At 45.0% G+C, this 26839-nt stretch overlaps 1 protein-coding gene across 2 annotated transcripts; it reads left to right on the top strand.

Annotated features, from left to right (window-relative positions):
* On the top strand, nt 1-25403 carry LOC119652377 (homer protein homolog 2). Of its 2 annotated transcripts, none has more exons than XM_038056475.1 (8): nt 1-237; nt 9605-9893; nt 9964-10030; nt 10121-10418; nt 10598-10676; nt 10747-11004; nt 22837-22971; nt 24437-25403. In XM_038056475.1, exons 1-7 carry the CDS (start codon nt 212-214, stop codon nt 22942-22944), a joined length of 1125 nt encoding a protein of 374 aa, XP_037912403.1. In that variant the 5' UTR covers nt 1-211; the 3' UTR covers nt 22945-22971; nt 24437-25403. The 2 variants fall into 2 exon arrangements, with proteins under 2 accessions (XP_037912403.1, XP_037912402.1); XM_038056474.1 differs by lacking the exon at nt 24437-25403 and adding an exon at nt 23043-23184.
* Nucleotides 25404-26839: the final 1436 nt, after the last annotated feature.

Raw genomic sequence — 26839 nt, 5'->3', positions numbered from 1 at the left:
ACAAACAATTAGTGCGGTTGTCAAGTTGCTCTTGGTTCGCTGTCGTTTCGCTCGCTTGCTCGCCATTTTTTCCCGTTTTCCAGTCGCACGGAACAGAAAGTGACTTTTCTCGCTTTTCGTTCGGTTGTGTTGTGTTTTTCTTGTAGTTTGTTGTGCCGTTGCCTGTGCGGAGTGCGTGAAATTTTTATACAGGACTGACTGTGTCTAGCGAATGAATAGTGAACGTGAAGCAATGGGGTAAAGTCTCAAGTAGTTTTGTTAGAATGTTTTTACGCTTTGGCCCGGACAACTGAGGCAAATGTGCGGAACTGGTGGTGGCAGAGTGCAGGGCAGCGGAGCGGCCGTGTCCTGACGGTGTGAAAACTTGCCAGCTCCACCCCGTGAACGGCTGTTTCGAGGAAAACCTTGTGTGGAAATTCGGTTCGATTTTCACGCGAATGTCATTCACAAGACGGACCTGGCCGTGGTGTTGGAATGTGGTGTGCAGAGGCATGCAGGGAGTCGCCCGTAGATGTCCAGGACTCCGCCACCGACCGGAGGGACGGACCCGGGGCGGGCGACTTCAGTCATATCACCTCGGCCAGGATGGGGTGGTCGAAGCTCTGTAATTTACACCCGAGAACACATTTTTCTGTGTCATCGATTTTGTCGAGAATTTGGGTGTTGTGTGTACGTTGCACTATCAATTAATCGATCGCCGGAGACGGGGGCCGTGCGGCCGCAATCCTCCAATTGGGAATGCAGATTTCTTCGGTGACCTCTTCGTCTCGGTGCCAATTTCGAATTCTGATTGGAGATATTTATGCAGATTAGCCAAACGCTTAGCATATCTTGCGCTGATTAGAGGGGCTAAGGCGCTTCGCCGGTCTGTCGCCCGACTTCCGACTTGGCCGGGCATGGGGTTGGTCGTGTCCGCTGCCACTCACTTTGCCCATTGTGATGGTAATTCAATCGCGAAAATCATAGAGAAGAAGCCCGAGTAGTGAAAGGAGGCTAAGTTGTGTTGACCGCGCCGCCTCGGATTTGGATGCGGTCGCGGCTCTCCACCTGCTTCCGTGTTAAAGTCTTACAAGTCGCCAACGGGTTCTGTGCCGTTCCAGACCTGGTCTAACCATTTTCGTGTGGCTCAGCCAGTCGGAAACGCTAATCGGTGCTGTCGATTCGCTGAGCACAACATGAGGAAATCGCCTTAACGGAATGCTGGGTGCAAATGCGATCGATTGCACTTTATGGCTTGTATGACTTTTAAGTCCTCATCCACGGCGGCTACTGGCAGGTGGGAAGGGTGAGTGCAGCCCGCGATTCAGCCCCCATCCAAAGTACACGCCGCTTCCTACCTGAAATGTATCGAAACCTCTTCGGGCACACACTCCTACGCTCCCAGCAAATCAGAATTTAATTAGATAATGACACGCGTGGATGAGGAGTGAATGTGCCGGGGAAGATTCACAACCAAAGAAGGTTAGTCGCTCGGGCATGAATGCCGAGTGGTCCGGGTGGCGTGGGCATATCAAACGGCGCAAAATGTTTCGTAACTGTCGAGTTCATTAGATTTGGACGTGTTAATTGGTGGAGCAATCAATTATGGACTGGAAGTGTGCTGCGGGGCTACAACTGGGCTCCACAGCCAAGTCTGGGTTGTTCAAGTGTCGATGAAGCATGATTTGCTCGCCTGCACTGTTTACTATTCTGATTGGCAATAACAATGAGTAATTTGGTAGTCACGAGGTGCAGTGCGTGCTCAGCGCAGGCAGCCGTAAAATGATTTGCATTATGGGAACTGTTTCCAAAGGTGTGAAGAATGAAGGGTGTTTTGTTATCAGGTGAGCAGCTGGTATGGAGCTTGCAATGGTTTGGAATGAACAGTTGAAGGAAGAACGAAAGGTGGGGATTACTCAGTTAACAGAGAACCAAACGGCTGCAGTATGCCATTTAGTTTTCACAAATCTAGAAAATCGACGAAAAGAGCTGTCAGCAGGCAACAATCAAAACTTTAACTTCGCTGCGTCTTAATTCAATTTCTGCACTGATAACAGCCTCTGATTCTGAAGCCTCTAGCGTCCGACTTGTTTAGTTAAACAAAAAGGGAAAGGTTTGTCATATTCCCAGCAATCCGTAGGCCTTCGCCCATAGTCTAAACGCCTGCAGAACTCGGCAGGGACTATCCAGATTTGTGTCCTTCAATCAATCTATTCTTACTTTTATGCTTTTCCGCCGAGAATTCGTAGACTTGATGCGTATCCAATTAATAGTTGCCTCTGGGGAATTATGCCTCTTTCGTTTAGCTAATTTCAGCTGGCAGGAAAGGGGATGTCATTCAGTGCTTTATTTGGCCACATTTCTTCAAATTGCGGCTACAACTTCAGATGTGTCAAATGCGCGGAGGCCACACAATTTTTCCAAATGTTCCCGCAGTTTGGAATGAATTCAAAGAGGGTGATCTAAAAGTGTCCTGCACTCCCGCCTTGTTCCCTTATTCAATCCCCCCATCCTCCTAAACAGACTCATCGCTGTTCGTGGTTTTCATCCTGCGCTTTTGCCTCATTCCCCCTAGATAACCCCTCCCTCACTGATCATTCATTTCGCCGTTCGTAGTTGCGAGGGGACGAGTAAGACCCAAACCCCTCAGCTCTCCACCGCCCCTACATTCTTCCATTCCTAGAGGGTTCTTCATGGAAGCTAGGTCCCTTTTCAACATGTCAGTCTCCTCCCTCTGGAACACAATCTCTGATTTCTATTACAACTACCTTCGTTTCTCTCCTGAAGACAGACGCGACGCGTACTTACAGTTCCTCTTCAAACTGCTAGACAACCAAAATGAAGGTGCTCATACTCAACACTAGTCCGCTCATTTCAAACGACAAACGTTTTGCCATTCACAAGTTCCTCGAAGATGTTGGTTCCAATTTCCAAATCCCATCTCATCAGATGTACGTTCACCAAACTGCCTGTTAGCGGTGGTCAGACTACCTGTCAGGGGCGGCAGCGTCCTTCGAGTCCTAATCGGTTCTATCTACTTCCCGGGTGGTACGGGTCGCCATTTCACTCCAATTCTGTTCGAACTATGAAATATCGCGGCCAGTTTTGACACTTTCCTTCTCGGCGAAGACCTCAACGCCAAGCATGTTACTTGGGGCGATTGGTTCCAGTCAGCCCCATTTCTTAGCGCGGACATCATTAACGCGGGATAAAAAACTCTTCCACGAGGGTCCTCCCTCCTGGACGGCTTTATCATTTCGTCCAATCTCTCAGCATGTGTCAGTAGCTGCTCCACATTGGAAGCTTATTCCGACCACCATGCCCTCAGTCTCCCTATGCATTTCAAGCAAATTCTCCCCTCCCTTCCTGTCCGCCCAAATGCAGATCCTTCAATTTGACAAACTGGGTTGACGCTGGGTTCTCCTCTGGACAAATCGCACATTTACTAAGATGAGGAGCTAGCCACTTACATTAGGATATTCAACTCTGCCTTCTAAACCACAATTGACAAATATGCTCCCGACAAAGAGCCTGGCTACTACAAATACGGTTGCCTTTCCTTCATAAACCCTCTTCTTAGTCCGCGACAGGAACAGACTACTGTAGCGAAGGAAACAATTAATTCACCGGATACGTAACAGATGCAACGCTGACTACTGCCTCTTCGCTGAGATCATTAAAAATCTGCCCAACAAAATTAATGCAGCTATTAGAACCGAACTGAATGCCTCCTACAAGAAACTTCTCAAATCCCTCAAACCTGGCCGCTAAGTTTTCTCAAAAATTAGTCGACTGGGAAGACTACTTCAGCCACATATTCAGAGCCAAATCGTCTGCGGAAACCAACTGGAACTCGGTAGTCGCCATTATTGTCAACGATAAAAAATTGAGTTTGGAAGGGTCTTAGAATCAATCCGTTCGCCTTCTTCATCCAGTTCGACAATGAAAACTCATCGGGTCCTGACCACCAGTGAACGTCTCACCATCCTCTTAAACAACCACCTGAACAACGGGCTCTCTCTCTCTGTATCCTGGAAATTAGCTCTTCTGATACCTATTCCTAAGAAGGGTTGCTCTAATGATCTCAAAGATATATCTCCTTTCTACCAGAAAAAAATTGGAAACACATCCTACTAATTCACCTTAACCAGGCACTACTCCTCTATCTTTCCACATAATCAATTCGGCTTCGAAAACCTCTGATCCACCGGCAATCCTTTTTTCGCAAGACCACATCTTCAATCATCTGGAAGATAGGTAATGCACCGTAGCCAGCGCTCTAGAACTTGAAAAGGCGTTCGATTCAGTCTGGAAAGAGGGTTTGCTTTTCAAGCTAATCTAGACTAATTGCCCCCTTCCTTTATTTAGAATGCTTGTAGTCTTCACCTCCAACAAAACTTGTCACTTGCTTTTCGACAGACTTCGCACCATCGACTTCTCTGCAGACTCACTCAGGAGTTTCTCAGGCCCTAAACTGTTTAACATCTTCCTCCACGATATTCCCGATCATTTACAGGCAAAGCCGTCTTAAAAAACCTCCTCTCCTCCCGGCCCTGTTTCCTGCCACTAAACCCTTCTTATACAAAATCCTAATTCGGCCAATCTTGACTTATGCAGCATGGGCTACCATGTCTCCCAACGTAGCCGAAGCCCTTCAACGCTTCGAAAGGATGATCCTCAGGAAATGTACGGCCAAATTCATAAGGCCGAACCTAAGATTCCACAAAAATTCCCTCCTATACGTCCTCTCCGAGGTTTACCCCATAATTCCGCATATGATCAAACTGTCACGCGTTAAACTGACGAAGTGGTTGTCCAATCATAATCCATCGATAAAAAATCTTGCTACGCGTAACAGCTTGCTGGGTGAGCGGATGTACTACGTGTGAGGGTTGGCCTCGGACAGTAATTCTCCCTTCAATAATCTTTTCCCCGGACTTTCACAGAGGCTAACCGTGTCAGGCTAATGTTTCGACAGTCAATCCTCGCGCAGATGTCGATCGCTTAGCTATTATATATTGCCTAGTCTAGATTAAGCCAGTCGACATCAATTAGCTAATATAATATGAGATCTCTGTAACCATTAATTTCTTCCCTGAATTAAGGTCACTCCTTCTACCAATTGCCCTCTCCAATCTAAGTGTCCGCAATTCCCCAATCCTCTTCATCTCCTCCACCTTTGGCCACTGTCCTTGTACAGGCCCAAATCGAGTAAAAGATAACTCTTTCTCGGGTTGCTATTACCAACGAGAAAAACTGCGCTTTACTCTAACCTCTCATTCAATCCTCTCGACCGGTGCCTAAGAACCCTCCGAAAACGACTGACTTCGGTGAATTGAGTAATGAGAAGTTCCGGGTTCCCATCTTTACTCGTCATGCTACCAGCGAACTTACATATGTATGGATCGCTCTTCTGGGATACCTGGAGCTTTTGATATAAAAATTCATAGTCCATGCAAACTCAGTCGTTTCTCCTTTCGTACAAGTAATTTTCTCTTTGGGTATAGTGTCTTCAGATCCTGTCTATGCAATTTAACATCTATTTTTTCGGTGGACTAGGATCTAGAAAACACGGAATGAGTTTAATGTTTCTGGGGCTTGAACCTTGTTTAGTACTCGCCAGTAGCATTCAATGCGAAAAAAATCAGGAAAGCTGCGCTATTCGCGTGGAAATATCTTTACTTTGAAGACTTCCAGCTTAGGTACATACGTAGGAGTTGGTTGTGGAAAAAATGTTGAACTAGGAGGCTTCTATGAACCTGACGAGAACGGGTAGAGAGAGAGAGAGGCACAATCATCGGAGCTGTGCTAACAGTTTCCTGTTGTTAGCAAAGTTTAGCCATAAATACATGCATCCAAAGAATTTATTGTGGTGAAACTCCATAGGTTTCGGCTATCGCGGTCCCACGCTCTCATATTGTTTGACCTGGTGTTTTGTCACGCTCGTTCGGAGTCAAGATATTCTTTTAAATATTTAATTTTAAGGACTAATTGGGTTTCCACCTCTGATAAAGTGTGTAGTATTCACTCAACAACATACATTCATGGTTGCCATTCAATCCTTGGTGAGGTATAGTGCGTCAATCACACCTACGCGTCATTGCTTGCGGTTACCTTTAATGGCCCGCAACTTCCCCTACGACTCCCTGAGACACTCGTATCCTTCGACTATTTTGCGCTAAGTGCCCTCGGGGCGACCCACTCGTCGGTCATCTTGGGAGGGTGGATTCCACTGCATGGCGTAACCAGCAGTGCAATTGTCGCTCCTCCTTAATGTATCATCTATCCACTGCCACTTCCGTCTTCTGGTCACAGTGCGTACGAGTGTCAGGCCTGTATGCCGACCAAGTTCTTAGTTTGAGATAATGTAAGGGCAGCGTACTCCGATGATACGATGTAGACAGGTGTTCAAGAAGGTTTGGGACTTTTGAATAGCAGTCAAGTTCACTTTTCATGTGCTGCTCCCATATAGCAACCCAGAGAGAACACTAGCACAGAACAGTCTGCACTTGATCTTGGTGTTGAGATAGCTGCAGATAGATAGGGCAGCGCTGTTAATGCGTGGGACGACATCCAGCTCGGTGCCACCGCCGGCAGAAAACAACCCTTTCTGGATATACAAATTGATCGATGCCTTCGATGCTCTGGTCATTGATGCAGGTAGGGAGAGTGTTCTCAGTCTGACTGGTTATGTTATGTTTTGTTGGTGTTTATCTTCGGTTCAACTTTATCTGGCTCTTTCCAAATCCAAAGCCATTTGACCAAGGTCCAAGATCCGGTGAGCGAGCAAACAGATGTCATCAGTGCGTAGTCGAGGTGTTTGAGGAAAGATGTCATGGACTATTGTATTCCTTGACATCCTCCGGACAAGGCAGCATTGAGAACGTCACCGATAACAAACAGAAATAATATCGGTGACAGAATGCAACCCTGGGACTCTGCTTTGGAATTCAAAATCCTCTGAGATTTTCCTTCGGTGCAGCATGTGACATTTTGCGGCATTATATGTTGTTCCGAGTTTTTCCGGAATGCGCCTCCTGTGTAGAGCAATCCAGGCACACTCCCTGATTACAATATCGAAAGTTTATCTCGAAATCGGTGAACAGCAGGTACAGCGCGGATTTTAACTCCGTGCACTGTTCCAAAATGATCCATAAGGCCTTGATGTGGTGAATGCGAAACATTCTGGAGCGGAAAACAGCCTGCTTTGGGTCAAATTTTCTAGATGTTCTTTGATGCGTGCCAGTATTATTTTAGCCATTATCTTTGTGACGGCAGGGAGCACGCATCTACGTCTTCAATTGTCACACTCAAAACAGGTGCCGTTCTTTGTAATCTTAACGATCATCTCCTTCTTCCACTCTCTGGGAAAGTTCTCGGATTCCCAAGGTTCCCTTGCGAATGGGTAACTGCAGATGCAGCGACAAATAACTTTGCGTGGAAATCGTCAAGCCGAACATCTTTACTAAGTTTGAGTGCATTAACAGCCGAAATAGTTTCTTTTCTGTTTGGAGGAACAGTCCGTATCCGCAAGCTACAGTGAATAACCATCTCATTCACAAGAGGAGGAACCTCACCGGATGGGATAAGGTTAAGAATCGGGGTAAAGGTTCTTTCCACTTCATCAGTTGTTCGTCATAGTGGATGAGAAGTCGACCGTTGACGTCCTTCACAGGGTCATCGAGAGATTTGCGACCATAAGCAAGCGCTTGCGTGATGCGGTATACACTTCTGAAATTATTGCTTCCTGCGACATCTTCCGCTTCCCTCTCCAGCGTAATAGAAAAGTCTCTCTTGTCACGCTGAACTTTTCGAGATTTCGCTTGGTATCGGAATTCAAGTGCGTCACGCCCGTGACAGCAATAGAGCAATCAACCCCTTCCGTTTTGCGATCCATTTCCGCGATTCCTCAATCAGTCAGATTTTAGGACGCTCCTTCGGGACAATGCCGGCGACCTGTGTAGCACTTGGGAAAACAACATTTTTGATGGCGGACCAATGCTCATCGATATTCTCAGGCGAATTACTCAGTATATCTGCCGTCCTATTCGCAAGATAGTTCTCCCACTGTCGAGCGACGGTTGGATCATACAAGCAGTCGATGTTGACCTTAGAGAGTCGCATCTCCCCAACCCTGTAAGAAGTCTCAGATACAATGCGCAAGCGAACGAAGCGACCATCAGATGGTAATCCTTTTCGAGGTCGATGTCAGCCTCTCTTGTTACGCACATCCAGGAGTCAACTCCTAAATTTACTGCTGAACGCGAAGTGGTGGATCTGATTGTTCGTATGGCCTCGGCCAGTTGAAACCCAACTGGCCTGCTGGCACGCTCTGTGCTCGAATAATGTGCCATCCATCAATGACGAGTCGGTGAAAGTTGCAGAAATCCACAAACTTCTCATAATTTTCGTTACGGTCGCCAAGGCCGCGTTTCATTATCACATATCTGAGCATGGTCTTGTCAGACCACACCTTGGCATTCAGATCACCCATCACGATCAAAATGTCACCTTTCGGAAGGCTTCCCTGAACTGTATGTAATTGCTCGTAGAAAACATCCTTCTCCACTGCACCGGACCCATGTACTCGAGGAGGGTGATCAGACCCGAGTTTGCAAGGAACTCATCTGAAGTGGCTCTGCCACGAAGCCTCACCGGAGGTTATCTGGTACCATGGGAACCGGGATGGCCCTCTGAGAGCATATGCTCCAGGAGAATTCCTGGAGGATGTGTTCTCGGCCCGGTTATTTGCGGTTGGCCCTTAGTGGGAGTTTCATGGTGGTTGTGGTTATGCCTATATCGCAGGCAGAGCTCCTCGGAGCTCAAGCGTGGAGTTGCGCTGTACAACTCGGGCGCCGTACCCCTTAGTTGCGGCAGAGGTGTTAGATAGGCCTCGCATCCACTGGTATGAATGCTGAGCCTGCACTCAGTATAAACCAGGACTGCTGTGCTTGCATGGCGGGGCTCTGATTGTGGTCACAAAATCAATCCGCGTCCGAAGAGGACCGTGGGATTAAGCCTTCACGGCAGGTACTCACGTTAAACCCCCAGGACTTTCCACTGCACCGGAAGTCTCCGTTGGTGTCTAGCATTTTACAATTGTGATGCTTCGTAACCAGGACCGGAATTTTGTAGTTAGAAGTCTGTCAGAAACGGGCTTCCAGGTCGCGCGCTTTGCGGTAGCCATCAGAAGCAACCCGACACCGGATTCGCGTACGCTACTACTTAGCATTCCTGAGCACAAAATCACATTGCTGCAAGAGGGAGAGGAGTACTATCTAGGGTCCAACCATGTTACATCGTTGAACTCCCGAGTGTGCAGCTTATTTAGTTGAAATTCCCACTCCAAAAGGAGAAAGTGACCCTCGCTATCGTCGGTGAGGAGCGTGCGAAATTCCAGAAACCTGATTGGTTACCGTCCGTTTTCGATAGCCAAAAGTCGCTGCCGTGAGGTCAGTCCCTATCCGAGGCATTATTGACGTTTTGGTAGCAATAAAGTATCAAAATTTGGGGGGTTGCTAGCCTACAAATTTCCTACAGGCTCAATGTAACTAACATAAATACGTATTCACATAAATTCACGCTATCCTCCCTCCCTAATCAATATTATTTTTTTCTATTTAAGGGAGCAACCGATATTTACATGTCAAGCGCATGTATTTCATATTGACCCAAAAACAAAACGCACTTGGATTACTGCAAGCATGAAAGCGGTGGCTGTTAGTTTCTTTTATGATTCCTCACGAAATTTGTATAGGATAATTAGCGTAGAAGGTAGTAAGGCGGTAATAAATTCAACAATAACTCCCAACATGACATTCACACAAACATCGCAAAAATTTGGACAATGGAGTGATGTTCGAGCGAATACAGTTTATGGATTGGGTTTTGCATCGGAGGCGGAATTAACTAAGGTAGGAAGCGTAACTACATTTTGTTTAGTAGTAGTCGTAGTAGTAAAGCGAGGTCCCTCTTTTCTTCCAGTTCGTCGAAAAGTTCCAGGAAGTCAAAGAGGCAACTAAAAACGCATTAGCTAAATCGGCAGCGAATGGTATGATTGCTTTTCACCACAATAGCTCTATTGTGTAGTTCATTTCGGGTTAATGGCTAATTGCTTTTTTTTGTTTTCCACTATATTCAGGGAGCGCAGCTGTTACACCTGTTACATCAGCGAATACATCGCCCGTTTCGTCTAGAACAGCTACCATCCAGAATGACAATATAACAAACGACCATCAAGTCGAGCCACCAAATATTTCTAATACAAATACGCAAAATGCAAATCCTGATAGTCCGTCTCATAAAGTAACTACAGTGAATAGTACGGATCCGAAGCAAGTAGCTCAAAATAATGAAACGGCTAACACAGCAGGACTTCCGGCTGGTGAACAACAGTTGAAATATGAAAATGAAAGGTTAAAAATGGCATTGGCGCAAAGGTAGGTCAGAGACAAAATGAATTCAGACTTGATTGTTTAAAGTAGCCCCAATCCGTCCCATTTATGTATCTTTCCCAATCGCCCAATATGTTTGTTACCTTTACTTACTGCTTTAGACTGTCTCCCTGAACTGATTACTTGAGTGTCCCATTTTGATTTAATCCAATCATTCTCCGTAGTTGTGCGAATGCCAAAAAGTGGGAGATTGAATTAGCCACCCTGAAGAGCAATAACATCCGATTAACGAGTGCGCTGCAGGTAATTCCTTATCAAATTTTCCATTCCTCCTTCTTCGTAGCATTCCTTTAAAATTTAATATATCACCTAGGAATCAACTGCTAATGTTGACGAATGGAAGAGACAGTTGCACACCTACAAAGAGGAGAATACACGATTGAAACGTGAGATGGATTTAATTCGTCAAGGCGGTCCGGGTGGTGGTAATCCTGAAATTGCGGACGATTTGCGTCGTGAAATTGGCCTGTTGAAGGGACGAATAGAAGCTTTAGAAAAGGAGCTTATGACACAAGAAATAGAACTTAAGGCAGCTAATATGAGTCTCAAGGATAAATGCAATGATCAAAGTGTAAGTATTGGATTTTTTCGTGGGATATTATCATTTGTTTACACAAATTCGATTGAAGTTGGCTCTATTCTCACCAACTTGCACATCACAACTGCAAATAATTTTGATTTGATTTGACCTTTACACCTGTGAGTTCGTTTTTAAGCCATGGTAAAAAATGCCTGCAGTCTGCACCGCTTTATAATACAATCCAAGCTTCATTCTGCGCCCAAATTTAATGGTCATCGCCCTTTTTAAGAGTTGTTTATCCCGCTAAGTTTTTAAGGTTTATTGATACCTGTAGATGGTACCAGTGTGGGATAGCTTTCTCAAACCATTATCACCGAAGTCTCAGCAGACGGATTAGTAATGATTTCCATTTTTTGATGAGAAAATAATTGGAATTGAAAAGTGGGAAGAAACCATTCGCAATTTTCTTCGCGATATCGACTGAATTCAGGTTCAAATACATTCACTTGTTATCTTACACAGATTTTACCAATCTGTGCGCATATTCTGAACTTCACCGCATGCCAACCGCGGAGGCCAGCTACACCTGCAGGTTCGTTAACTCATTCCTATTACTAGTTTATCCACATACCATCGACACCGTAAAAGCAAGAGGATGTTGCCTAAGTAACAGCAGCTTGTAGCATCGATTCAGGAGAATCGCTGAAGGTCGGGTCTACTTCGGGAGCGTCCGTTGTACCTTGAAACCAGCAAAAACTACATCGACTAAACGTCAGTTTGGGTGACAGACTCTCCGGAGATCTTTTTCAGCGGAGCCTTGAGCAAGTGGACTCGGTAAAAGTTTTCATTCGGATGTCGGATGAGGGCGATATCCCTGACTTTGATGCGGCTATGTGTCGAATCTTGGTAGCAGCAGATTTAGAAGATCTGACATCGGCATTTGACGATTGGGCTTTTCATTCATAAATAGGTATGATAAACATACTGAAGTGGGGAACGTCACTAAAAAGCAGCAGATCTCGCGCTCCGTCGCAACTCAACTTCTACCATCTGGGCGGCATCGAAGAGCTTGTCTATACCGTACAGTCCAGTGATCGTAGAAAGAAACCAAAAGGTAGGCGGCCGAAGGCTGCTTGACGGCAACTCCATTGACGCCACATATCAAGAGCTGCAATACTCCGACATCGTAGATTTCTTTTCACAGTCGTTTGTAGAAAGATTGCCTGAGGGTTCCAATCAAAAACCCGAAAGGACGATCTATAATACATAGATCCTCCGTGAGCAAATCCTGGCCTTTAGAAAAATCAAAACAATCTCATCTCGGCTAGACGGTATCACTACTCCAAAACTACGATCGATCCTGTTAACAACATTGCTCGTCCCATTTAAGGACTCCACCGATATTAAGTTTAAACGAGGCTGCCTTGATTCCGAAGAAAAACAATGAACTGGGTGACATAAACAGTTGAAAGCTGATCACCATCGGTTTACATGTCAGCCGGCTATTCAACAGGATTCAGGCGGTGCGCTTGGTCGAGATCCCTATAAATGAATTACAGACAGGCTTTCCGCACATCGACATTATGCTTAAGGACTTTCTCCATATATATATCCGGGCAGCTGACAGCTGAGAGTACAAGGCTGTCGTGCAGAAAGTCGCGGTTTAAATCTCAGTGATGGCAGTGCGATTTGTATCGTGATTTGACGGCAGATACCAGTCAACTCAGCTGTGAATGAGTACCTGAGTCAAATCAGGGTAATAATCTCGGGTGAGCGAAATGCTGACCATGTTGCCTCCTACAGTGTACTGTAGTGTACCGTTACGGTCTTGAATGAAGTGCTCTAACACACTTCAAGGCACTGATCCAATATGGAGTGTTGCGCCAACGATTATTATTATTATTAATTTCCTGGGAGCTAGAACAAAACACGCCAACCACTTCTCCTTAATTTGTATCGACCTCAGGAAAGTCTTTGACACTATACCTCAACTAGTTATATCCAGAGCTACCGAAAGGATGGGCAACGACGGTAGGTTCCGCCACGACTCCTGCTGGCGGAGAACGGTAAGAATTCCGAAGTCTCTACCAGTTTTATCAAAGAAAAAGGCCTCGATATTAACCAAAAGAGGTGTGTCTGCGGTTCCCGAAAAGAAGAAGTTCTTCTACCACCCCACACCATATTTGACTATCTGGGTGCAAATTAATAAGGCACCTGGGGCTATAAACTTCAAACTCAACGACTTTGTTCGCCAATTGCTAGCGATCAAGACAGTCCCTCCGAAGCCCGAGCAAAGGTTAGAAATAATAAGAACGTATTTAATTCCATGTTTCATCCAACGCTTCATCGTTCCAGGGGTTACCCTCTAAAAACTTTGAATCGGGACTGATAAAACAATCTGCCGGAGGGTCAAGAAAACTATTCATCTGCATGCCTACTGGCATGCGGTTCGCGGCCAAAATACCAAAGGCCCAGTGAGAGGAAGTACAGCATCTCCCAGCACAGCTAAAGAAGTTGACATCCTGCGATGGAGACTCGTATGACAGAATTATCCGGTTTAATCTGTCCTCTGGTCGCGAGCTACGTTGTTGACAAACCGAAGAACTGGATCAGTCCTTCTCCGAGAAGGGCGAACAATAAATACTCCCTATGCCTGGATAGATTATCCCCCGACACATTGAATATTAAAGTATTTGTGTGAGGAATTCACTTACGATTGAACCTTCTGCTATGCAGGAGCATAGGGTCCGTCGTTGTTTCGCATACTGCGAAATTCCTCGGCTGCACACAACAAATTTATAAAGGAAGCCATCAATTATCATTTTTTCAAAAGATTTAAAATACGTGATTATTAATAAAAATCGATATTATCCTCTTCAAAGTTATCCTTATGAGCTTTAACACAAGGACAACTTGATCCAATTCAGGGGACATTTTTGGTATTTGATAAGTTGATCAAGATTTTTCTATTTTTTTATGACGTCCTCTCGGATGCCCTTTTATCAGGGCCAAAAACAGCTGCAGCTCCTCAGTACATTGACAAAGTTTACGGTAATAGTGGCGAGTGAATAGCAGGTAAATGTTTCGCAAAATTCAAAAATGGCCCCTTTGTTCTCGATAACACAACCTCCATAATTCGACGAAGGTTGTCTCGAAGCACTTTTCAAGTAGGACTGTTGCCAAACAATCTATGAATTTGGTGAAAAATGAGTTGCCAGCCATCTTCATTGAATAGAATTTGCCCAAAATTGGGAAGGGGGATGCCCCACCAGCTCCAACAAAAAGAACAACAAAAGGCGTCTTCAAATTGCCGTTAAACGTTTTTCCTGCCATCAAGCGACACGTTGACAAAAGCGGTGTTTCTTGTACCGAATGACGGCAAATGAGAAATAGCGCTTTATACGTCAATATGAGGCAAAGAAACGAATGTGTGGCTTCTGCAGAAACACCGAAGATGAGAGTTTAGTAGGACCGTCGTCCAAAGAAGGCTATGATTTGTGTTGACACACACACGGTCAACAAGGAGCATTAAATTGCTCAGCTAGCGCATGTAAATGCAGCAATTCAGCTGAAGAGACAACATCTTACTCAATCAAGTGATGAGGACCCAGTCTTGGTGAACGCAACGGTAATTGTCGAAGGTTTACGGATTTCTAGAGCTTTCACCGTGTCGTCAATAGTGGCACATTCTGCGAGCATAGGGCTTGCTATAAGATGAAGTGGGATTCAACTGATCGACACCGTAAGAATAATCAGATTGACCACTTTGCAATCAGCAGTAGATTTAGGAGTTGTTTTTTGGTTGTGCGTAACAAGGGAGGCGCTGATAATTCCAGAATGTTGTCTCGCTATTGATGATATCCCTCATTTTCTGTTTCCTATTTCCAAAATATTAGAAAACACTGGTCTTTAGAGTCTTCGTAATTTATTAGGAGTATAAATTCATTTTGCTGTTGTTATTGGCTTTGAAAATGTAATCGAAAGGCTGTGCACTCTGTGCTTGTGAGGCAAATTTAGAAATATAGGCCTCATTAACGTTCACGCCCCTGCAGAGGAGACTGCAGTTGAGCGGACCCTCGAAGCTTGTTCCAAATATGATTTCAAAATCATACTTGGATATTTCAACAGTCAAGTAGGGATGGAGCCCGTATTCAGGCGATATGTTGGCTCCCATAGCTTACATAGGGATACCAATGATGATGGACTGCAGATTATTCAATTAGCAGTGTCACACGAAATGGTTGTTGGAAGTACCTGGTTTGCGCGGAAAGCGGTCCACAAGCAAACCTGGGCCTCTCCAGACGGGACCACTTTCAACCTAATTGACCACGTGCTGATCGAACGCCGCCACCTCTCAGCCTTGATGATTGTAAGAACCCCTGTATGTCCAATACAGACTCGGACGACTATCTCATTGGCATAGTGCTCCGAGCTCGAATTACGACACCACCTGCAATCCCCTCTGACAATCAGGTGAGAGTGAATACTGAAGAACTAGAAAAGTACGGGGAGCAACCGCACCGGGCGTGGAAGTTTTACCAACAAGTCAGCAGGATGAAGTATGGGACAGCGAATCAATGCCTGACGACTGGCAACTGGGATTATCTGTCTCGTACATAAAAAGAGGGATATCACGCAGTGCAACAATTATAGAGGTATCACGTTGCTGAGTACCATCTACAAGATATTCTCCGCTATCTTGCTAGGCCGGGTAGTCCCATACGCCCAGAACATCATTGGCCCATACCAAAGAGGCTTCACTCGAGGCAAATCAGCAACAGATCAGAATATGGCCATCATTTGCACCATCTTTTAATCGACTTTAAAGCCGCCTATGACAGCGTAGCCAGGGTAAAACTAAGAGAATTCGGTATCCCAATGAAATTGATAAGACTGATTAGGCTGACCCTGACTAATGTGCAAGGCAGGATCACTCTCGAGACCATTCAACATCAACAACGGTCTAAGACAAGGGGATGTCCTATCATGTGTCCTCTTTAATTTGGCCCTGGAGAAAGTGATTTGCGATGCCGATGTAAATGCGAGAGGCAACATCCTCTTCAAGTCCACCCAACTACCGGCCTACGCTGACGATATTGACATCATGGGAAGAAGAACTCGAGATGTACAGTCTACCTTCATCCAGATCGAGCAAGGGCTGCACATTAATGAAGGCAAGACGTAGTCCTTGGTGGCAACGTAGGCGCCAAAACCAAAACTAAAGAACGAACAACATCGGAAAGTCTATGAGGGCAATATCTATGGTAGAAAATGAACACGAGGCAGACCCTGCCTGAGATGGAGCGATAGCGTAGGTCAGGACGCTAGACAGCTTTTTAGGGATATGGACCTTGGCGTAAAACCGAGGTGTGGTTCCTTATTAAGGCAGACCTAGACCGGATACCGGTTGTTGTGCCGTTGATGATGATGAAGTGGTGAATAACAGTGCACTTAATGAGATGCTCGAAACCTTCCAAGTTAGTGGGAATAAAGATACTTATTAGTTGAGTTTAACCCGATAAAAAATACCATTTACGTAAATCGAAAGAAGGATTCAAGTATTTATCCTTTTTAAGCTTCAATTAGTTTAAGAGCTCGAAGTGTCACTGCTCCTAGACCAAATTAAAAGAAAACATTTCTTTTCTTTATTTTTTTTTATATTTCAGCAGGGCTCTGAACTATTTCGTGTAGGGTCTCGGGATCCATAGGCGTCACGTACGGATCTTCTGCACCCTAGGCACCAGTTGGTTTCTGATGCCCCGACAGGTTGGCTGCTCGATCAGCTGGTCGTTCCGCTTTTTATAATTTCTGTTTCCGCTTCAGTTCTCGAAGGTCCCGCCCGATTCGCTGGTTGATTTCCGGGCTCGTTGTATTCTCCCGGAGTAGATGCAGCGTGTGCCTCTGCAGCTGCAGCCGCACCTTTCGCCCTCCCAGGGGTCGCCGCTCCTTCTTCTCATTTACTAGTGTATTTTGCCCGACTGTGGGGTGCTGGGCCCCTTACTGGGCGGTAATGGCTGTTCTTGAACGAGATTTGGCCGTTGGAGGGCTGTGGTCTTCGGTTGGGTAGGTGTTTGTCCTGGTCTAGGAGGGGCTGACAACAGTCTAGATATGTAGACCTTGACCACAGAACGAATTAGTTACAGTGCCTGACTGCTATTTTGGGGCCACCCTAGATGGCTACCTGAGAAGAGTTTTCTTTGCTTGGGAACCTAGTGGTGCTCATACCGGCTGGGATTCGATAAATCTTTACAAAATTTTCTAGTTTTTTTTTATGTCAATGAAACACTTGGAAGTTGATTCCGAGATTATCGTTAATTTCCTCTACTAAATACTGTATACTCGTATACAGTATTATTCTGATCGCAATTTTGGGAAATAAATGCCGTTTCGGATTGCGGCACTAACTAACTACTAGTGTGCTAGAACCCTCGGCTGATAAGCACACGAGATCCCTCGGACAAAAACGTAGCAACTATCCTTGGGTCAGGGCCAATTGGAGTTGCTATGGTTTTCCTGAACTAGAGTCTCCAGCATGAACCCAGCATAAAAATGTATACACAAACAATAGAAGTACATGGTGAGAAATGGTGGGCGTGCGAGTATTCAGAGCGAAGCAGCATGGGAAATTCATTCGCTCTCTACGCTGGGTCGCTTCGGGATAGTATTGCTGCTACGTACCAAAGGTGTCTGAAGCTTTTGGTGTGGACTTTTCATATCATAACAGATGAGTCGCCGGGTGGTTCTTGCATCAAGCTCGCCATCTTGTCGATAGCCGGTTCGCTGGAAATGGCAAACACTACGCGAATGTTTTCGGGCAATTATTTCAATAACAGCAATCGTAACATGGCGTCGGTCACTTGTTGAGAAGGTTTCTTCCTTTCTAAGTTTTTGCCTTGAAACAAACGCCTCAGCTTCGACTCGGTGGATTCAGCAAATGTAGCAAGTATTCGCTGCTGGACGGCTTCGTATTTATTGTCGGAGGATTTCGAGGAATAGATATCACATGCGGCAAGGTCTTGGGTTCTGCGTACTGGATAACATATTTAAACTTCCTTCATTGTGCGTAATTTTATGCGTATGGAACGCAGTTTCCACTTGCTCGATCCAAAAAGTCGAATTTGGCTGATAATGTGCCGAAAATTTCATGATATGTGAGGTGTCCATATGCATGTTCGATTGTGGCGGCGCGATGAGTGGTAGAGAAGGGCTCTCTGCTTTCGGAGTATTTGTCAACATTTTAACAACAAAACGCAACTTCATAAAAGTGTATCACGTCGGGGTGACCACTTTAGCGAATGATGGTTACGAAGTCTATGTCTTTAAGTAAAAACACGGAATATAGTTTTCACAATCAAATTTTGTTTCTATTAAATCTCGCGTCCAATCACAATAATATTAGTGAGAGTGGCGCTGAGGATGGGTTGGTTTTGAAAATTGCGATGAGGAGTAGATGCCGTTGTAGAAGATTACTCTACCGTCGGGGTCGAAAAGGAGGTTTCGGGTCTGGAGAGATAGGACAATTTGAGGGAACAGATGAGTTCATAGAAGATTCCCTTCGACGATCTCAATCTGCATGGCCTGGGAGATAAGTGGATTTGCATGGGATAGGCATTTGTCGAGGAATTTGAAGGCATGACGGGCTAGGACGGCGTCGATGCGGGGCTTTTGACATGGGTCGTAGAGGATCTGGTTGGAGATGTATTTGGAGCGGTCTTCGTTTTTGTAGATGCTGGAACAGTGGCGTAGGATTCTGCGCTCTTTCAGACGGAGGCGTTCAATTTGGAGAAGGGAAGTGTCGGACCAGAAGATGAAGCCAAAAATAAGGAGGGGACGGATAAGCTGCTTATAGCAAAACAGCTTGATTTTCTGTGGCGTTGGGCTGCTGTATTTTAGGATTGGGTAAAGGGATTTGAAGGTACCAGTTGCACGGCTTAGTGCCTTCGTGATATGTGGGAGGTGGGATAGGTGGGAATTCATTGTCACCCCAAGGTAGGTGACTTTCTTTACGGTTGGGATTGTGTCATTGTGGATCTTCAGGGATAGGGTTGATATGTCGCTCCTCATTTTCGGTGTCATCTTAGCGTTACCGCAGAATACGGTGGTCTCGCACTTTTGTGGGTTTAGGGATAGTTTCCAGCGGGTGAAATACCGGTAGAGCTCGTCCAAATAGGAATTCAGGCGGGCTTCACCGGCTGGGATATTTCTGGTGGAGGTATAGAGAATGAGCTCATCCGCGTATTGGAGGATTCGGATTGGATTTGGGTGTGGGGTTGGTTTGGGTAAGTCTGCGGTGAACAGGGAGAAGAGGCTAGCGGAGAGGACTGATCCTTGAGGGATGCCAGCCGGACTAGAATATGGAGAAGAGAGGTGTTCATGGAGTTGGACCTGGGATTTCCACCCATCAAGAAAGCTAAGAATTAGCTGCAGAGGTGCGGATGGAAATGGAGGACTTCGGAAAGCTTGTATGCGAGTCCATATTGCCACACGGAGTCGAAAGCCTTCTTTATGTCAAGGAGACAGGCTATGGTCGCTGTGTTCCGGTTGAGGCCGAGGAGGACGTCCCATTTGAGCACGAGGAGTGTTTGGGTCGGTTGGCAAATTGAAATTGTGGGAGTGAATGGTTGAAGTCACAGTGCTCGTCGATAATGACTTTTATGATCCGCTCAAATATTTTGGCGAAGGATGAAAGGATGGAGATAGGTCTGTAGCTATCGGGATTTAGAGGATTTTGGTTCTTTTTGGGATAGGAACAATTTGAGCACTCAACACACAACAATTTGTACGGAAGTGGGCGTTAATGAGGCAGTGGTTGATGATGGAGGACATGATGAGAGCAATGCTAGGTGCGCATTTCTTGAGGACGATGGCGGGGATTTTGTCAAGTCCAACCGATTTTTTGTTTTTTGAGGCGGCGATGGCCGCCCTGACGGAGTCTGGACTGACAAACTGAATGGGGAGGATATTTTCTCGTTGATTTGGAGCAGTGAGGGCGTGGGTGAAGGGATTTTGTGTGGGTTGTGGAATGAGGTAGGAAGGGTGGGCAAGGAGTTGGGAGATCTTTCCGTTTACTTAGTTGTCGAATTTTGGTCCACGGAAGTGGAGGTGCAGTGGTGTGCTTGGAGGAAGTGGTGAGCGAGGACGTTCACCTAGGTAGGTAGGATCTCGTTTTGTTGGACTGATTTGCCCAAACGCGGGCGGTTTTTCCTGAGTTGCCTATATGTACCAGGGTTCAGTTCGGTGTTGGAGAGGCGGTTGTGGAAATATTGGGTGTATAGGATGAGGATTTTTTTCGCGGATGGACCTGTCCGGTTCGCGGATTTCGGAGAGGAGGTGAGAGGATTGCGGAAAGTATCTATTTCTAAATAATCTCCGCCTGAGGTTTTTTTGTAGGGGATATCGGTTAGGATGTCGTCGGGCAGGGTGATTAGGATGGGATGGGAGTAGGAGAGGCTGAAGTTTGGTTTTAAGGGCCAGTTTGCGTACTGGAAGTCGGGAACTGAAGGTGGGGTGGACCGAACGATTCTGTCCGGGAGTTTGATGCGAAGGATTATGGCATGGTCGCTGATGCCGGGGACCGTTTCGAGGAAGGAAAAGGTGTTTGGGTTGGGAATAACAGTCAGGTTACTGCTAATCAGGAAGTGGTCTAGGAAGGAATGGTAGTGTGTTCTGCTGTAGGTTGGAAGGCTCGGGCTGAAATGGGCTCGGCTGATGGTGGGATTTGAGGTTGTGAGGAAAAGGTGGAGCTGGTCCCCGTTCGGGTTCGACCGTGCATCGCAATCAGGGACCTGGAGGGCGGTGTTGAGAAGCGCAGAGGGACTTGATGCGGAGAAAGTCGTGAGTGTCGAGGGATTGGTTGGGACAGTAAACAGAGGCGACGAAGACCGAGGTTGATTGGGATTCGAAGGAGATTAGGGTAATTTCGATCGATTTGAAAGTATTGGGAGGTGGGTGGATTTGCGTGACTAGGAATTTGTCGGAAATGAGGACGGCCGTTTCATCATAGGTATTGCGGTCTTGAGGATTGGCCTGTGGTCGGTCAGTCTGGAAGAGGTTGAAATTGGGAAAGGTTTCACATAGGAGAACTATATCGGGTCTGTGCTCGCCAAGGAAAAGCTCGAACTCATGTCTGTGGGCTCGGCCGATGATTGAGTTAATGTTTAACTCGATTATCTTAACGTCCATTAATGGATGCCAAGATACCGACCATTAAGTTGAGTGGAGAGGGTGGGTGGGAGGCGCACCACTTGGACAAACCGTGGGCACTTTCTGTAGTTGGCGGGGTAGTCGTTGCCTCCACAGTTAACGCACTTCGGTGCCTGCTCGACCGTTTTGGCGCATTCGCCAGGGCCGTGTAGCTGGTCACATTTAACGCACCTGTATGCGAGGTGGCAGTTGGTTGCCGCATGTTCGATGCGCTTTGCATTCTAGCACCTGCTTATTTTTTATTTGCTCAAAGCGAACAATCATGTGATGTATGGCCTTTACTTTGCGTAACTGTTCCTCGCTAAAGGTCCCGTCAGACGTGACCAGCCACAAGTCGAGGTTTATATTATTTATTTTTGCTCATGTCGTGGCAAAGGGTTTACCGCTGAGGGTGCTTGAGACTCCTTGAGCCTTCAATTCTTCGACGATCTACTGAGGGGAGAACGTCGCATCGAGGCCTCGGAGGATGAGGCTGGATTTCTTGATCAGGTAGTTGTTAGGGAGTGCACGCGATGTGGAATATTTAATTGTTTTGAAAATTTCCGGGTTTTCAACTACAACGAGTGGAGGTATTTTTTGACTTACCTCCTTCTTGGGTGGCGCTGCAGCAGCTGGTCTCGGCTGCTGAGGTTGCTTCGGTGGTGGCTGTTTGGCTGCGCTTCTTTGTCTTGCTGAGTGTGGGGTAGGCCGCGAATGGTGCCGGTGGTACCCGCTCCACGGGGACGGTCGTGTCCATAACTTCGGTTGGCGCAGTTGGCGCGGTTGGCGCCGTAGTGGCGCGTGATGCCCCGAAGCAACGGGAGATCGTGGCTTCGAGTGACGCGATCATTGTAGTAAGGTGGCGGTTATTCTCGAGGACTTCTTCATCAGCTTTTTATTTTGCTTACGCAGGGCGATCGATCGCCCATCAGAGCCCGTCCCATCAGAGCCCGCTTGCGAGTCGGACTGGCAGTCACTCGAGAGTGCCACCTGGGACGCTGTCTCCCCTCCGTTGTCAGCGCTTTCCGGCTGAAGATCGGCAGTCGAACTGTCGGTCGCCTTGCGGCGCTTCTTCCGGGTCATCTTTGTGAACCCATCTGGTTGCGGTCGTGAAAAAACACGTCCGACTTAGTCAAGAGTTAGACACAGAAATGAAATATGTAGCGGCTCGCAGGTGTTATACGCTCCTTTTTATACTTTGCAAATCTCAACAAGAGTGCGAATTATATCCAACGTAAATCCGCCCACAGTTCGGACCAAAGCTGTGCCGGAGCTAGACAATTTTTGTTTAGTGTTTGAGGTGTTCTAAGTTCGCATCTACTTGATGTCGGATTGGATCAAATGGAGAGCAACTTACTCCCACCCCTTATGGTCCACGGAGGGGAGCGTATAACACTTTCAAGCCGCTTCCGTCACGCTACTCTCAGGGCAGAGGTGAGGCAGAGTCTGATGAGTTGCCTCTGCCTTGGTACGGAACCGTAGTTGTCTTCGTGCCTCTTTTGTTTTTTGAACTTTGGGTGTTAAATCCAAAAAGAGGGGTCCATGGACCATAAGGAGTGGGAGTAACTTGTATTCCATTTGGTCAAGTAGATGCGGACTTAGGACTCCTCAACCCCTAAACAAAAGTTGTGTAGGTGTATGAAGTTAGCCATGGAGTTAGCCATTTAGTCATTCAACAATATCTCTTTCGATTAATTTCAGATGAAGCAATTAGGCGACTTGAATCTCCAGTTTGCAAAGCATCTTTCGGAGTTAATAACTGTGCAGAAGGAAATGGATAAAGTGCTACACACACATAAGAGCACTTGAGACATGGATTCATTTGGAAAAGAAGACGTAAGTAGCCTACGCATTACACTATCCCCGCCCTGCAATGTCATCACATTCCCCTAATTTCCTCTTTGCAGTTTTCAAGTTCGAATCCATCATTGGTTGCAATATCTGCAGCTGCCGCTGCACTACGTATCGAATCCGAAAGTACCCTATCGAACATAACATCGTTACAATCTCAATCACAGTCGTTATATGACAGTGACATAAATAATCAACATTTATTAATTAGTAATCAACATAATAGTAGAATGGCGTTAGATGATGAACATCATGTTGTTGTTGTACATAATAATAATAATGCAAGTAGTCATAAACCTTTACACAAGAAATCATCAATGCCATCGTCGTCACAGCAACATTCGACGACAGGTGGTGGTGGCGGTGGTGGTTCGACAACAATTGATAGTTTCGATGGTATCATAGCACCGCCCAATTCTCTCGTTGGTGATTTGATCAATAGTTCAGCGGGTGCTGGTGGTGTTGGGGCGGCTATTGGCACTGCCACAACCGCAAACACTGCTAATGTTGTTAATAGTAATAAAACTGCTACTATATTAGTATCAAAAACTAAAACTAAAACTGGACTTCCTTTGTTGCTTAAGAATTCGATTAAAAACTGAAATGAGATGGTAACAATCTAAAACTTAAGGGGGGGTGACGAAGATATGGTTTTTTCTGGAAGGGAAAACAATTTAGATATGGGAAAATGTGGTAAACGTTAGGGATCTATGTGTACTATTGATAGTAATTTAAATCTATATTTCATCCTCGGTTTTTATGATGCTCCTTTTTGCTTATGGAATCATTATGTGTAGAGTTGCGAGCAATGAATGCTTTATCAGGGCCCAATCGAGCGAATTAGGTGTTGTAAATATAGGAAAGGATCGATTTCGAATTTTTAAATGTGCTTGTTCCAGTGATAGTGATGGTCGATCTGACAAAATTCATAGTGGGGGGGCGGGGCGGGAATCTCTTGACCAACTGCGACCAGTTGCTAGGCTTTATGGGCTTGTCGCAGGGTTTTAGATAATAGCTCCAAGATGTTATCAGTATTTTTTATATGTATATGTGCAATATTTCCGATAAGGGAAGAGTAGCTCTAATCAAACGTGAATAGAATAAATGAATCTCATTTTGCTGCCTCAGTATATTTCTTGGGAAAATAAAAAAAAACGAAGAAGTTTTTGTTTTGTTGTTTGTGCCGAAGGCCCGTGGAACATTTTGTTTTTTTTTTTATTAAATATGCACTTGTAGTGGTTTTAGTTTGCATGGCATTTCACGAAAACATTCCATCGCACAAATCGAGGGTGAAATGTATTAAAATTTTTGTGCTCATCTCGTCTGTTTTATGGACTGTGAAAATCTTTACTCCTTAACCTCCTCCTCCTCTTACAAACTAGTAGTGTAAAAATTATTAATTTAAATTAATTTATAATTCTTTTATAATGCATCTACCCACAACCAATAGAATAGTAAATGGGCATACACACATTTGCTGAAACAATTTGTAACTCGGTAGCAAACAAAAGAGTAATGAGGGATGCATTCTTAGTGATGAATGGGGGAAAAATATAAACGAAAAGAAAATACTCGGAGATATTAATGATGAACAAATTACACGTAGCGTTTTATAAAAATAAATATTGGATGAAAAGTATGATAATGACTGTCATATTTTGATAATTCAATGATAATTCATGATGATAACGTTGACATTTAAAAGAAAAGCAAACATTGCCATATGTGTATGTAATTTTATTTTAATTTTGCGCCGATAATTCACTGTTTTAATCATTACAAACACATACATATATTTGTTTTCAGTTTCTAATCCATTGTCTCTTCATTATTAGTATTAATAAGTTATTTATTATATTTGTACAATAATATCTCGTGTTATTTATATAATTCCGTTATGAAGATGGAATCTCTGTTAAGGGATGAGAAAATAAAATATTATTGAATATATGATATTTAAGGGAAGCAAAAAAAGTATTAAATAAACAACAAAAAAAAAAGGAAACTCAATAAATTTTTAGTGTGTACATAAAAATTATATGTTTGATGATCGTCGTGGCTATGACGGGATTGTCTTGTGTGTAATGACAGTGATGCTTCCAGGGTGGCAGATATTTTACTGAACGAAGCCTAATCCTTGTGTGATCCCTGCAACCGTACAGTTTCTGCGGTGCAAGTGGTAAGCCAATAACAACGGAGATAACAAACCTCACATTGGTTGGAGGTCAAATTTCCAAATACATTTCCTGAAAACCAGGATAAACTAAGATAAATCCTCTCCTCTTTAGTATTAAGTTGGGGAAAAAGTAATGAATTTTAACGCTTTATTTAACATATAAGGCCTACAAATAAGTTCTGTCGGTTTTTTTCTTTAAATTTAAAGCTTTATTGTGAAAAATTGGTTATACATTCATTGTTCAAAGTATTGCCCATCGCTAGCCACAACTCTTCTTCCATCTTTCAGACAATTCATAGATATCATCGCGCCAAAAATTGGCCTGCTTGGCAGCTATCCACTCATCGAGCCTTTTTTTTGAGTTCATCGTAATTGGAGAAGTGCTGGTCAGCCAAGACATGCTGCATCGACCGGAACAAATGGTAATCAGAAGGAGCAATGTCTGGAGAGTACAGCGGGGGGTAGGGGTAGAACTTCCCATTTCAACGTTTCTAGATATGTTTTAACGGGCTGTGCAAAATGTGGACGAGCATTGTCATGTTGCAAAATGACTTTATCATGCCTTTGTTGGTATTGCGTCCGTTTTTTCTTGAGTTCGCGGCTCAAACGCATCATTTGACGTCGGTAGAGTTTGCCCGTGACCGTTTCGTTCGGTTTTAGCAGCTCATAGTATACCACACCCAGTTGGTCCAGCCATATACACAGCATGATCTTCTCACCATGAATATTCGCTTTGGCCGTCGATGATGAGGCATAGCCGGGGTATCCCCACGTTGCCCGACGCTTGGGATTATCGTAATGGATCCACTTTTCATCGCCAGTAACTATTCGATGCAGAAAACCCTTCCTTTCTTGTCGTTGGAGCAGTTGTTCGCACGTGAAAAAACGGCGTTCGATGTCTCTTGGCTTCAGTTCATACGGAACCCAATTTCCGACCTTTCCGATCATTCCCATTGCTTTTAAACGGTGGGAAATGACTTGCTGAGTGACTCCAAGTGTTTTTCCAAGTTATTTTTCCGTTTGTTATTTTTTCTTCAAAAATTGTTGGCCGTCCGGCGCGCTCTTCGTCTTCCAAGTCAAAATTGCTACTTTTAAACCGTCCAAACCACCTCTGACACGTTCGCTCAGATAGAGCATGGTCATCATAAACTTCCACCAAAATGCGATGACTTTCGGTTGCTTTTTTCTTCATATTGAAATAATGAAGTAGAACTCCCCGCAAAAACATATAATTTGGTACCAAATTGGCCATTTTCGTTGATGAAAAAAGTATTGTTGTTTACACTTCAATTAAATAATTTATACTGACGTTTGTGCCTATTGACAGTAGCTTTCCGATGAATGTTTGGAAATGTGGATCAATGGAATAAAAAACAAGCTACGCCATCTATTGTGAAAACCGACAGAACTTATTTGTAGACATTATGCTTAGAATTATCCGATTTAAGTCAAATATACGCCGTTTTGTTCGCAAACTTGTTGCCATTTAGAAGGCAACTCGCTTATCCTCCCCCCCTCCTTTGCATTTGCAAAAAACTCAGACAGCCAGTTTTCGCAAGCCTCTTTTGAGGCCAAATTAGTAGCAAGTACCAAGAGCGTTTTGCATGAACCGGAAGAGAAGGTAATCACTTGGTGCCAGGTCCGGACTATACAGTGGGTGCGACAGGACATCCCATT

The sequence above is a fragment of the Hermetia illucens genome, chromosome 3 (assembly GCF_905115235.1).
Source record: "Hermetia illucens chromosome 3, iHerIll2.2.curated.20191125, whole genome shotgun sequence".
NCBI lineage: Eukaryota > Metazoa > Arthropoda > Insecta > Diptera > Stratiomyidae > Hermetia > Hermetia illucens.
Note: the sequence above shows the minus strand (reverse complement) of the source record. Positions and strands in the feature narration are given on the sequence as shown.

Excerpts from the sequence above, each read along its gene's own strand:
- LOC119652377 (XM_038056475.1), top strand. The coding sequence starts at position 212 with ATGAATAGTGAACGTGAAGCAATGGG. Across the intron at positions 238-9,604 it reads AGTGAACGTGAAGCAATGGG|GGAGCAACCGATATTTACAT; the intron begins GTAAAGTCTCAA and ends TTTCTATTTAAG. Across the intron at positions 10,677-10,746 it reads GATTAACGAGTGCGCTGCAG|GAATCAACTGCTAATGTTGA; the intron begins GTAATTCCTTAT and ends TATATCACCTAG.